At 33.6% G+C, this 12,688-nt stretch overlaps 2 protein-coding genes across 4 annotated transcripts in view; one reads left to right on the forward strand and one right to left on the reverse strand.

The window, feature by feature from the left end:
- The first annotated feature begins 201 nt into the window (after positions 1-201).
- LOC123266706 (mediator of RNA polymerase II transcription subunit 20) overlaps positions 202-12,688 on the forward strand; it is a 66,105-nt gene continuing 53,618 nt past the window's right edge. The window contains exons 1-2 of the mRNA XM_044731083.1: positions 202-349; positions 664-806. Of these exons, the coding sequence (XP_044587018.1) occupies positions 336-349; positions 664-806 (157 nt within the window). The 5' untranslated portion in view covers positions 202-335. The remainder of the gene's footprint in view (positions 350-663; positions 807-12,688) is intronic.
- Positions 4,057-12,688, reverse strand: part of LOC123266705 (facilitated trehalose transporter Tret1-2 homolog) — a 49,163-nt gene continuing 40,531 nt past the window's right edge. For all 3 annotated transcript variants that reach the window (XM_044731080.1, XM_044731081.1, XM_044731082.1), the window contains 7 exons: positions 9,807-9,902; positions 8,093-8,223; positions 7,700-7,946; positions 7,332-7,616; positions 6,972-7,224; positions 6,574-6,911; positions 4,057-6,511 (listed from right to left, as the gene is read on the reverse strand). In XM_044731080.1, the coding sequence (XP_044587015.1) occupies positions 6,374-6,511; positions 6,574-6,911; positions 6,972-7,224; positions 7,332-7,616; positions 7,700-7,946; positions 8,093-8,223; positions 9,807-9,902 (1,488 nt within the window). In that variant the 3' untranslated portion in view covers positions 4,057-6,373. The remainder of the gene's footprint in view (positions 6,512-6,573; positions 6,912-6,971; positions 7,225-7,331; positions 7,617-7,699; positions 7,947-8,092; positions 8,224-9,806; positions 9,903-12,688) is intronic.

Raw genomic sequence — 12,688 nt, forward strand, 5'->3', positions numbered from 1 at the left:
TTATCGCCACCTGGCGTGAGAAAAAAATAAATTATTATCTAAATAATTAAAATTACTGTGATAAATATTACTGTTCATATTTTGCACTCAAATTTCACATAAATAATAATAATTTTAATTGAAAAAAACAAGTTAATTTACATTTCTTTAAATAATTTTAAATTTCCCGCGAAATTCAAACATCTGCCATATTTAAAAAGTTTTAGATCTTCGCCGGCAGAGCATCGAGCGTCAGTGTCACGCCGGTTGTAGAAAAGTAAACATCTTAGTAAAAATAAAAATAAGTGTAGTGCTGTCAATTGTTATATTGTTTCAATAATTAAAGTGTAATTACAATGGGAGTTACTGTGTAAGTTTATTTAATAAATAATTAGTGTTACTAATTGTTGAAGTTTCATAGAAACATTTTTTTTTATAAAGCCGGCTCGCGTGTTTTTTTTGGGTGATTTCGGCTTTTAAAATTATTCAAAAATAATTATATATCTGCAAATTTTTAATTATTTTAATTAAATTTTAAAAAATTAAATAAATTGTGACAGCTGAAAAATTGAATAGAAATTTTGGCTGTTTTTTATTTTTGATTAATTAAAAAAAAAATATGACACTTGAAATTTTGAATTGTAGTTTTGATAAAAAATTAATAATTCTAATTTATGTAATTAGGTTGCAACAATTTCCGATGAAGGAAAATCAAACTGGCCCGCAGATGATTGAACATTTGACGAAACACCTTGTTGGACTTGGAGCTGTGCAAGCTGGACAATTTTTGGTAGATTGCGAAACTTATATGACAGTTCCTCAATTTGGTGAGTTTATTTATTTATTTATTATCTTACTGAAATTGAGAGACATCTGATGATTTTTAGATTTTTTTAACAAATAAATTATATCAAGTAAAATTTATTTGAAAAGTTGAATTTTTTTGGAGCTCTAAAAAATTATAAATACAATTTTTTTAAATAATTTTCTAGACCTAGTTAATTATTTAAGAAAAATTAAAAAATCGTCCTGTCTGCTAATTTCAGTGTGATCATTTGTTTTTTTTTGTAGAAAATTTTTTGGTTTTATTAAAAAAATACTATTAAAATCAGCTGACTGACTATTTTGAAAATTTTTATAACAAATCAATTAATAATTAAGGAAATTTTTTAATTGATTTTTTTTTTATAAAAATCCAAAAAAAATTGTAAGGTTTGTTATTTTAACATAAAAAAAATTAATTAGTACTAGCAACCTTGTCATCACAATGTGACTGCCGTGACTTGTAAACTATAAAAAATTAAAATGTTGCTTTGTTAAATAATGACTTTTGTTAAATTGCACTGTACTCTCTTAAATATTGACATTTTTAAAGATATAAGTTCATCCCAATATTACACTCATCAAGAGCTTTCATTTGAGTACCCACATGCATTTTGATATATTTTTCATATATTCATATATATAAATACTAGCAGGTCGCCCTGGCTTCGCACGGGTATTTAACAAAAATTTTTTAATTAATTATTAGAAGGATCTGACGTCGAAAATTATAAATAACTTCTTTGAGAGTTTTAAAACCTGATTCACACAAATTCGCCCTAATTCGCTCAAATTCAGGCACAGAAGGATCTAACTTTGAAAATCATAAATGAACTCTTTAAGAGTTTTGAAACCTTATTCATACTAATTCGCATCGTAATTCGCACAAATTCAGACACAGACGAAAAGATCTAATTCATCAGGATTCACCGTAATTCGCCCAAATTCAGACACACAGACGAAAAGATCTAATTCATCAGAATTTGCCGTAATTCACAAAAATTCAGACACACAGACGAAAAGATCTAATTCATCAAGATTCGCCGTAATTCGAACAAATTCAGATACACAGTCAAAAAGATCCAATTCATCAGTATTATTTATTGTTAATACCTACTCCCGCAATCTCCTGTGGGATGGAATATCGTAAAATTTGTTTATAAACTATTTCTATATCTATTACAGTAGATTCTTTTTAAATTTGGAGTCGATAGGAGCTATATTTAACCACGGGAATATATCATTGTTAACGCCCTCGCAAACTCCTTTGGGGAAGGAATTTCTTAAAATCCGTTCTTAGGTGACCTCTACATGGCAAAAGTAATTTTCCTACCAAATCTCAAGTTTCTAGGTCTGATGGTTTCCGAGATATCGTGATGAGTCACTATATAGATAGAAATCTCTTATAATAATATAGATATAAAATACATGAAAAATTTATGTGGGGACTCAAATGAAAGGTCTCGATGAGTTTAACTTCGGGATGAGCTTATATCTTTAAAAATATCAATACTTCACAAGATACCAGGTCATTTTTTAATTGTGTATTTCGAGATAGAGTATTTTCAAATGCAGTCCAAATACTTATCATAATAAATTGACTATCGGTGAGAATGAAATAAAATTTTGAAAAGGCACAAATTCAAGTCAAGACCTTTGCAATGACACTAAATTTCACTAAAAAAACCGATTTTATCATATGAATATCCTGGAAACAAACTTTTTCTTATTCTATAAATGATTAAGATTAAAATAATTTTAAAAATTATTCCTAATATTCTTTAATTTTTTTACTTAAACTAAAAAAAAATTTTTTTTTTCATATTTATTTTTTATCATAAATTATTTTTATAAATAAAAAATTTCTAAACAGATAACAAAATTATAAAAATAGTTTATAAGTTTGTTATCATTAAATTCACAATTTTTTAATTTACTGAATTAGAACTAAAAAAATACATTTTAAAAATTGCACTTGAATTTTTAAAAAATTTTTCCAAATAGATTTTTTTTAATAAAAAAACTTTTGAAAATTGTCAAAAATCTGCTAATCTAATTCTCTCAAAAAAAAGTCGAAAAATGGTCGATAAATTAGGAATTTAACAAACGAAAAATAATATTTTAAAAAATCTGGTAGAAAATAAAAAATCTTTGAGTTTATAAACAAAATTTATTTTTTAAATCTTAAATACTTATCTACTATGTTTGCAATACAATACACATTTTTAAAATAATTATCTATTACAAACACACTCAATATATTTTATTTATATTTCGATAAATTCTCTCTTATAATTAAAATACTCAGTCATCCATTAAGTACAATAAAAGTTATTATTAATTATAAATAATTAATAAAAATTACTGGCAAAAAATATTTCATCAAACACACAATCGATATTTAAATCCTTTATCCGAAAAGTTATTTAATAGACCGGCGGTACTACTTTTGTGCTACTGAAAGATAAAATTTACTTTTTATTTGGTGTTGCTTTCTTTACAATTATTATTATTATTATTATTTTTAATAATAATCCATTAATTGTTCGTATAAAGATTTAGATTTTCAGTAATTAACTTTTAAAAATGGAAATTTAAATAAAGCCGATTAAAACTACTACTATGCTCGTTACAAAAATATTAAAACTAGCAAGCGAAGCTAGACGATATTCACTTATATATTTTTATTCATATATATTTATATATATATATATAATATAATTTAATTTAAATATCGTTTGGAAAATACATTTCTTTCGTCTTTCGATTAAACCTTTTCTGTTTTGTCACGTGACCAGCACTCCGTTATATTTTTAATTATTTATTATTATAAATGCAATTATGTTTATAATTAATATTTATTGTCAAGGTTTAGTTACTTAGAATCAAAGTCTAAGGTAGAAGCTCTGAATTATTTTTTTCTAGATTATTTCATTTCTTTTTTATTTAATTATATCAGAGTCTAGAATTTTATTGTCTTATTTTTAAAATAAAATTTAAAATTAGTTGAAAAAAAATTTTTTTATTGTCTGGCAATTAAATATTTAATCACTTAATTTTTTTAGTTAAAATTATTGCAAATACTAAAAAAAAAAAAAAATTTACTCTGGCTAGGAATCGAACCCAGCTCCCGCGAAGCAGTAAATTTTTTGCTCCGCGTGAGACTATTTAAAAATTTTAAGACAAATTTAATCAAGTTTTTCTACCGAAAAATAAGTGATTTATTTATCTGCCTTTCATTTTAAAGCGTAACAAAATTTTTATTAATAAAAATTCTGATTCAATTCACAGAAGTGCATCTGCAGATTTGTCTATTTTAAAAAACGAACTTTATACCCTACGCAAATGCCTCGGGCACAATAAAATGGGAGACTTACTTTGTAATAATTATAAAATTTAAAATTATCGTGCCTATGGCACCTTTGACGTAACGTCCAAGCCCTTGAGCATTGCACAAAAAAGGTACAAGATAAAAATTCTATTTCGGAATAAAAACTAATAAATGCAAATCTAAGTACGAGATTTTCCTATAAAAGATTGATAAAATCGATATGAATTTTTAGGATATTTTTAATTCGTGATATTTTTTATCACAGGTTTATTATCTGAAGTACCTGACAAGAGATCTCCTATAAAAAAAAAAAAAAAAAAAAAAAAAAATTGAGTAATTCCGCTCGGGATATGAACCCTCGACCGTCGGCTCGGATCACGTTCGCGGTTTCAGTAAAACAAAATGGCTTAGGTCTCTTCGTTTGATAAATTAACGGTATAAACAATAAAAAAGGCACAAAATAAACGAATGGCAGTTTAAAATTCGTTAATTAAATTTTGATATTGTCTGAACATTAAAAAATTAAAATAAGTTTGGCAATTATTATTGTCCTTCGATATATTCTAGGCTATATTTATATGAAATATATTTATGTATATTTATATTTTTTTTAATATATATATTTATTTTTTAATTAAGGAAGTTGATTTATCGTAGACTAATTTACCTATGTATTGTCAATATTAAGTCATCGGCCTGAAGTGAGCTGAATCGCGTCCATTTTGAGTCCCAAATTTTAAAGTTATCTCACGCGATCTCGATCCCACTTATTAGTTATTATTATCATTATTATTACTATTATCCTTTAGTTATAATAATATAAAGGTGGTTTAGTATTGTCATCTTTTCTGGAAGGCACGATGTATGGAAGTTCTGCCTTTCGCTAAAGCGAAATCTTTTATTATTATTATCTGCTAATATTTTTTTTTTTCATTCCGGTCCAGTGCTTTGTGCAATTTGTGTGGACGTAATTGTCGACGATGAGCATTTTTTAACGTTATTATCGTAAAAACGACCAGCGTTTCATTCCAGCTTTGGTCAAGTTTCAAACTTCTGAATCAAATTTATAAAAAAACAAATTTTTCACTAAAAAAGGATCCATTATTTAAAAAATAATAACCGAATTTACGGAAAAAGTCATAATGACTATCCGTCGAATAAAATCTACAAAAGTCCGAAAACAATGACCTAATCCTCAAAACCTCCATTAAAATAAAACCTGTATTACCATCATCACAAGTAACAGGTCTTGTAGTAAATAAGCGCAACAGTATCTCTGCCATAGATTCTATACTCTCTTTCATAATGCACTTTACCCGGGACGTATTTTTCCTTGGGCATAAATCTATCTAACCTCGACAGACTCTGATAAAGTTTAAGATAATTTTCATCGCGATCATCTCTCTCTTCATAAAATCTTCTGTACCTCTCGAGCATGGACATGCTGCTGGTGCTTCCGTACTCAGCCCGGGGTGTCATGATGCTGGTCGGCAAGTGAAAAGTAGTGTCGCGTTCCAACACCCGGTCGATATCCGCGTCGGTAAGGTCGCTGCTGCTCAACCGACGGCTTAAATGCCCATTAAAGTAACCGTTACTTAACCTAGTCCTCGGCAAATTCGAGTACAAAACCCGGGGATTGAAATTACCATACCTCAACAATTCAAGATCGTTGTGCTTAAACCGGGTGAACTGTCGCCTAGTTCGTCTAGATTCAGGCGACTTATTTCCGTCTATTTCGTTGATAAAGACAGTTTGGTTATGGTCCTGGTGATATTCTTCCTGAATCTCGGAATTCACCACAAAGTTCATCTGGCTCCACTGATCTTGCCCAGAAGTAAAGAACCTGCTACTAGAGTCATAATCCGCAAAATTGTGGAGCTTAATGTCCCCGCAATTGGGATTCCGGGTAGATTTCATAAGATTGCGGGTAGGCATAAATCTGTGGGTCTGGATAAAGTTACCGACGTTGCGGGTGATACGTCCGGTCTTTTCAACAACGATACCGCAGTAATCTGTTAATTTACGCCGCGGTAGATAACGCCTGCTCGATGATTTACCCTTGGTAATACCAGCCAATTGATCACGCAGTGACTGTGGATAACACCCAGCTGTTCCTGTTCCCGATGACGCGATATCAGTGTAGATCTTCCTGGGATCATGCTCGTTGGGATACGCGCCACTGGGCAGCGGCTTATTGGTTTTCTCTAGATTCGAAAGCCCTCCAGTGAGGGAGGCCTTGTACTACCGAGCTTGAGCGTAGTCTGGGTTCATCTCGTCCAGCTGCTTTCCCTTGGTCTCGGGTACACAGCATACCACAAAGCACAATCCGCAAACTGCCACCGCTGCGTAGAACCAAAACGCTCCATGAAGACCCAGTAACTGGAAAAAAATTACAACTTAGCAATCTTATGGATAAAAAACATAAATTATAAGATTGTTACCTGCTGGAAGTCCATGAAGAGCTTGATGCCAAAGAACGCGCAGAAATAGCTAAAACTGGTGCTGATACTAGAGCCAAGGCCGCGGTACTCGAGAGGGAAGAGCTCCCCAATCAATAGCCACGAAATTGGCGATATGCCCAGCGCAAGGGCAGTTGTGAACACCAGGACACACAGTAGGGGTATCCAGTCGTGTTGTCCTATTGCCGGTGAATTCTCAAACATATTTTGCGATACTGAATTGTAGTATGCATAGCTACCGAATCCTGCTAGTGCCAGAGACATGAATACCGTGCTGGCTATCAAGAGAGGTAGTCTTCCTACGATGTCGATTAGAAACCCTGAAATCATAGAAGGGTTAGCGAAGGTCAAGGAATGATTTTAAGACGAAGAAGATTTACCTGATAAGAGTGATGCAAGAAGTTGAACGAATCCAATGGCTATGGTGGCTCCGTGTGGACTCATTCCGCCTAATGTTTGTCGAAATACAATAACTGCGTAATAAGTGAATGCATTGGCACCCGAAAATCTCTGGAAGAACATCAGCCCACATGTTATAGCAATTGGTTTGTACAATCGCGGCGTCAATACGCTGTTGCGAAATGTCAGCTCGTATTGTTTCGCCCGTGATGCCAGCACGTTTGTCTTGATGACCTTAAATCAAATATTAGCGTCAAACAATAGGCTAGAATTCAATGATAAATGTCAAAATGTCATGTAGGTATTTGATAGTTTGATCGATAGAGATTATGAGTGCCAACCTGCAATTCTTGACGAACATCAACGTGGGATCCACGCAGCCATTTGAGACTTCCTGTAGCTTCTTCATCCCGGCCGTTAAGGACCAGGTACGACGGTGTCTCTGGAATAAAAAGCGTACCGAAAAACAGCATCGTTGGTGCGATTGCAACAACCACGGCGCTTTGACGCCAATTGAGGTAGGAGCCAGCGATGTAGGAAAACAAGACGCCCACGTGCCCGACGACTTTAAGCATTGCCGATAGGCAGCCTCTGATCGCTGGCATTGATATTTCGGATATGTAAACCTGTCAGCAATAAAAATACGCTGTGTTATGATAATAATGTGATGTATGTAAAACGAATTGTATTGTAGAAGAAGGATTATTACTTGAGCGACCATTGTGATCACCGCGCAACAAAGCCCGCCGATAAAGCTCGTGGTGAAGACAAGCTCCACGCAGGGGGCCACTCCGGTAAGGATCCAAACGGCCGCTAAAGGCAAGGACGTAAGACGCAGAGCAAGCCTCCGACCGCGACGCATTATCCAGTCACCGATCATGGCGCCAAACCCCGCACCCAACATCGAGAGCGATGCCACCCACGAGGCTTCCTGCTTGGTCGCTGAAAACGCCCACCTGTGATCGAAATAAAGGATTATAATGTTGCCCGCCTTTGTTATGTTTGTCTTTTTATATAAAAACTTTAATGTTCTGTTTTGTTGAATAAACATGTCTGAAGTATCTTTATGTGCGTTTGTTTTACTTTTCCTGATAAAACATACCAAGTGTCATTTCCTGATGATTGATAGAGGTGTGGCTGGCTGTCCAGGATCGAGTCTACTGCCGGTGATGTGTAGCCTTTGGCCAGTCCGCATGACAGCGTTCCCATTGATAGCGCCAAAGTTGCCAGCACCTACAACCAATAACCAATTCAAGTGTCAGATCTCATCAAAATTGATCATTATATTTTTGGATGATAGTTGTTGATGATTAAGATTCTTAATGCAGCAAGGGATTTAAAGGAACTAATTGTCATCGAATCATCCGATGGATTAATCAACGGGATCAATTAGCTTAGAATCTCAGTGGATGAAGATCCTAGCCGACTCTGACTGGCATCAGGACCAGGACCGAGAGAAAAAATAAATCGATGTCTTTTAAAGGTTGATGCAGTGCGCGTGTCTCCACGTATACGGTGTTTGCACCAAACTCTACATGTGTGTTAAATATATTGTGTGGGAGTACATATGTATATGTAAAGTGAGTGAGGATAGGATAGATATAGAATGGAGTAACTGCGGACGACATTTCACGGGTTGCTCTTTCCGGAATCTCTCATGCACGCGCAGTTAGATTCCATCGGTAAAAATTCAATTGCATCCCACTTTATGGATGAATAGATTTATTTTGTTGAGTCAATGGCCACATAATCTTTCATTCTCATCATTGTGAAAGGAACTTTTATCTTTTTCTTTCGGGTACTAAACAAGACAGATGTGTAAAACGGTGTCGCTTGCACCTGTTGTAAATCCCGTCAATATTTCACGCTTAACCCAGCCCCTTCTCTTCTAGTTGAGTCGAATCCTCCTTAAGTCTCCCGTGGTGAGGATACAAGAGATACGGAACTATACACTGAGGTACAGCCAATTTTACCTTTCACCTCTGGATAGAATCAACTGTCATTGGTCTGTCTGCCCCTGGTTTTATCAGCTCTGAGTAATTGATAATAAAAGTCGTGAAGTTATTCGCCTGGACGGTTGAAAATTAAACGACAATAATGTGAAAACCCGAAGCACAAAAGCTCCTTTGTCAGTAAATGGCTGCTTGGAGAGTCTGCTAAAAAGGATTGGACGTCGGAGTTTATAATGAAAATATTTATAAAAAATTACAGTCCGGATTATGGTAATATCTGGCAGGCAGGCACTCCTCTACTCTCCTGCTAAGGCTTGGCTCGCTGGGAAAAATTAAAGAAGGATATAAAGAAGGTGCTGGTGGATTTAGACGGAGATTAAGATCATGTTTTTCAATCATACTACTCAATTAGCGGAGAATTGGATATGGCCTGGAGCCAATAGCCGTCCGGGATGCTTCCAGTCAGCAGAAGGGTGAACTTTGAATATGATTGAGTTCGATGGGAATTCGGTGGGTGGTTATTTCACTGGCACTTGCACTAACACACGTCGCTTCATCTAAGAGCAAGACACCCGATTAAGAGCCTCGAGCTAACGGAGACCGAAACTGGGGCACTAGTCTAGGCCAGCTACAGCTACCAGTAAGCCGGCTTCGGAACTACATCTCTACACAACAGGATTCTGGCATCCGGAAGCTAGATTCTGGAATCTAGTTTTACGAAAATTGCCTCCTGTTGTGACACCAAGAACCGAAGGAAGACAGAGATTATGATAATGATGAAGCAGGAGAAGGAGGAAATTTAACAGAATCGATTTTCATTTATTTTACTCTCTTGACTTTTCTTGACAAAAACGACCTTATTACCTGAGATAGATGCTGGGGTCGAGTTGCGGTCGATGTCATGTGTACTACTGATGCGCGGGGCATCCTGAAGCCGTTCTCTTCCGGTACAGTTGTCACCTGTAAAATAAGACAAAAGAAACTTTTAACGATTCTGTTGTCGTTTTAGTTATATAAATCCTACAAGTTTAAGTTATATATGTGTATTATATATATATATATATATATATATATATATATATATATATATATATATATATATATATATATATATATGTATTTGTGTATGTTTGAAAACTAGAATTGGAACTCGGAGAGGATTTTCGGGAAAGTCGTTAGAGCATAACGAGTCACTTCCGTGCACAAATGCTCTAAATGTTATTCTCATTAATTACTGTCTCAAAATAAACCCAAGAGACGTTTTATTTATTTTTCAACCTTATTGTCTTCAGTAAACAAAATTATGTAGACTGATTTCCTTTTTCCATTTATCTACTGGTTAATTGTAAAAAAGTTTAGAATTTTTACTACGTTTAGCGGATAATCAATCTTTATTTTTTGGTGTGGAAACAGCTGATGCTCATTTGGAAATCGATTTTAATGATGAGCTGTTCACTAAAAAAAAAGTGTTTTTTCGTCTAGAATACTAAGTATTCAGCGAGTATTCTGACAGTAAAGAATAGGGATTATTTCTGTAAGGAAATTTTGTAAACCATTATTTTCGTCATTTTTTCCTTCTGTTAATAATTGTTATCTAAAAAGCAGCTTTTTGTTTACAAATTGTTAAACGATAAACAAAATGTGCCTTTGTACAGGTATCAAAGGTATCAATAAATTTTTCTACATGGCTGATCTAAGGACAGAAAATTTCTGCAACTGTCAGCAGAACAAACATTAATTATAATCAAACAAAACAATATTAATCTGCAATTTTCAATCCGCAACTTCCCTTAAGGCAGATTAGGAGATTAAAAAATAAATTGAGTTGAAAAATTTATTTTTTCAAAAGTTATCGTGTTTGTACTTTTATGTAAATCTGAAAATTCTACATTATAAGCCATAAAAACGACTTTTTTCATGAATTGAAGAAAAATACGTGTTTTTACTGTAAAAAAACTGAAATAATCTTTAAAAATACCAACTTTAAAACCGATGTTATTAATATCACACCAAAAGTAACATTTAAGCTTCATTTTCCTCGATTTTACCTTCTGTTGGTAATTGTTATCTAAAAAGCGCCTAATTGTTTACAAATTGTTAAACTTCAAACAAAATATGTCTTTACTTAGTTGTCAAAGTGTTGATTAATATTCATTAATTAATATCTAGAATTGTTTTAAGTAGATTGATAAAAAACTAAAATAGAGAGTGATTGTTTAAGATTTTTGAGTAAATTTTTATGAGGGTAAGTTTACTTTATCTTAATTTAGATATTTTGGTGAGAGTGAAAGCAAGTTTTGGTAGAATAAAAATAAGTATTGCTTTAGGGATTAAACTTTGCTATTTTTCCTACAGTAATACTAGTTTCTTTATTGAAAAAAAAAAAAATTTAGAAGGAAAAATACGTTTTTTTAGTGTTGGAATAAAATGTATACAATAAAAAAAGTTAATAGAGTAAAAAACCGGTAGTGTGTCACTTTATTGCTCCGAGAGTGCGGAATATCGACATTTTATTAACGAATATACTGTTATGTGCATACATCCCATGCGTATCCAGATCGCGCTGTGTAGTTACTAGTTACTAGCAGCGAATTCAACCAGTTTAATCACAATTAACATTGATGGGACAAACAAAGCCATAGCCGTAGCTCTGCTGCCGAGCGAGAAGATTTAATAAAAAGATTCACACCTCGAAAATTCACGAGTTAATTGCAGATACCAGATAACGAGGTTTGTCGAAAAAAAAAAGGCATTTAACATATCGACACACACTTTTTTTTCCATCAAGAGCATGTACTTAAGATCGTGTATCTTAGGATCATTACGTGCTCTTAGACGGGTTGTATAACAGGTATATTTATCCTTGATGTACGATCTGATGGGTTATGGGTCGTCTAATGTAACTACGGAATTTATCCACGCAATTACATCCACCGTATTTCATAGTCCAATAAAAACAAACTAATGGTTATATGTCTACATAACCAATGTCTTTTTATCACTTGGTCTAATTTTAAAACAAAAATACGTAGACGAGTTTGGGGTTGACCAAACGTCCAAGAGATATTTCACTGTATTATAACTTCAATGCTATTCAGGTCAAGTGGCTATGAATATCCGTATCCAGCTGTCACTGGTCATTCGCAGTTCCGGGTGAGTTCACGCTAGATTCTTCCGCGTCCGGTCATCAACATGTGCTTCAATCTTATAAAAGGAAGGTATCAAAGTCTTTTTCAACGCCAAAACCAAAAAGTGGATGCATGCACGGAAATATAATGAAAAACAAGGAAACGGATAATAACCCTAAAAAATAATTTTCTTAACAGACCGGATTTGGCTCAAGTTGTTATTATGCATCAACGTCAATAGCCTGCACTCAATAAACCAGAGAGAGCCATCTCGAGATCGTTTTGATAGCAAGTGCATGCTCAATGTATTGCTAATTAGCGCTGTCTCTGGATCTCATCAGCTCTCAACTCTTGTCAGCCATTTTATTTGTTTTAACCTCGGAATACTTAGTATCTGACTGAAGAAGACTTATTTAGCAAGTGAGAAAAGGGCGACACCCCTCGTAATACCCTGAGGGTATCTAGGTATCGGTTTCTTTAGTAGTTCAATGCTTTGAGGGTCTTTAGCTAATCTGTTTGTCTGTCTGTTGTCTTAAAAGATATCTAAGTAAACAACCTCTCAAAGGCTAGATATGTTTATCGTAAGATTGTAAATTTATTAATAGAAAACAGTTGAAT

The sequence above is a fragment of the Cotesia glomerata genome, linkage group LG6 (assembly GCF_020080835.1).
Source record: "Cotesia glomerata isolate CgM1 linkage group LG6, MPM_Cglom_v2.3, whole genome shotgun sequence".
In the NCBI taxonomy this organism is placed as follows: domain Eukaryota; kingdom Metazoa; phylum Arthropoda; class Insecta; order Hymenoptera; family Braconidae; genus Cotesia; species Cotesia glomerata.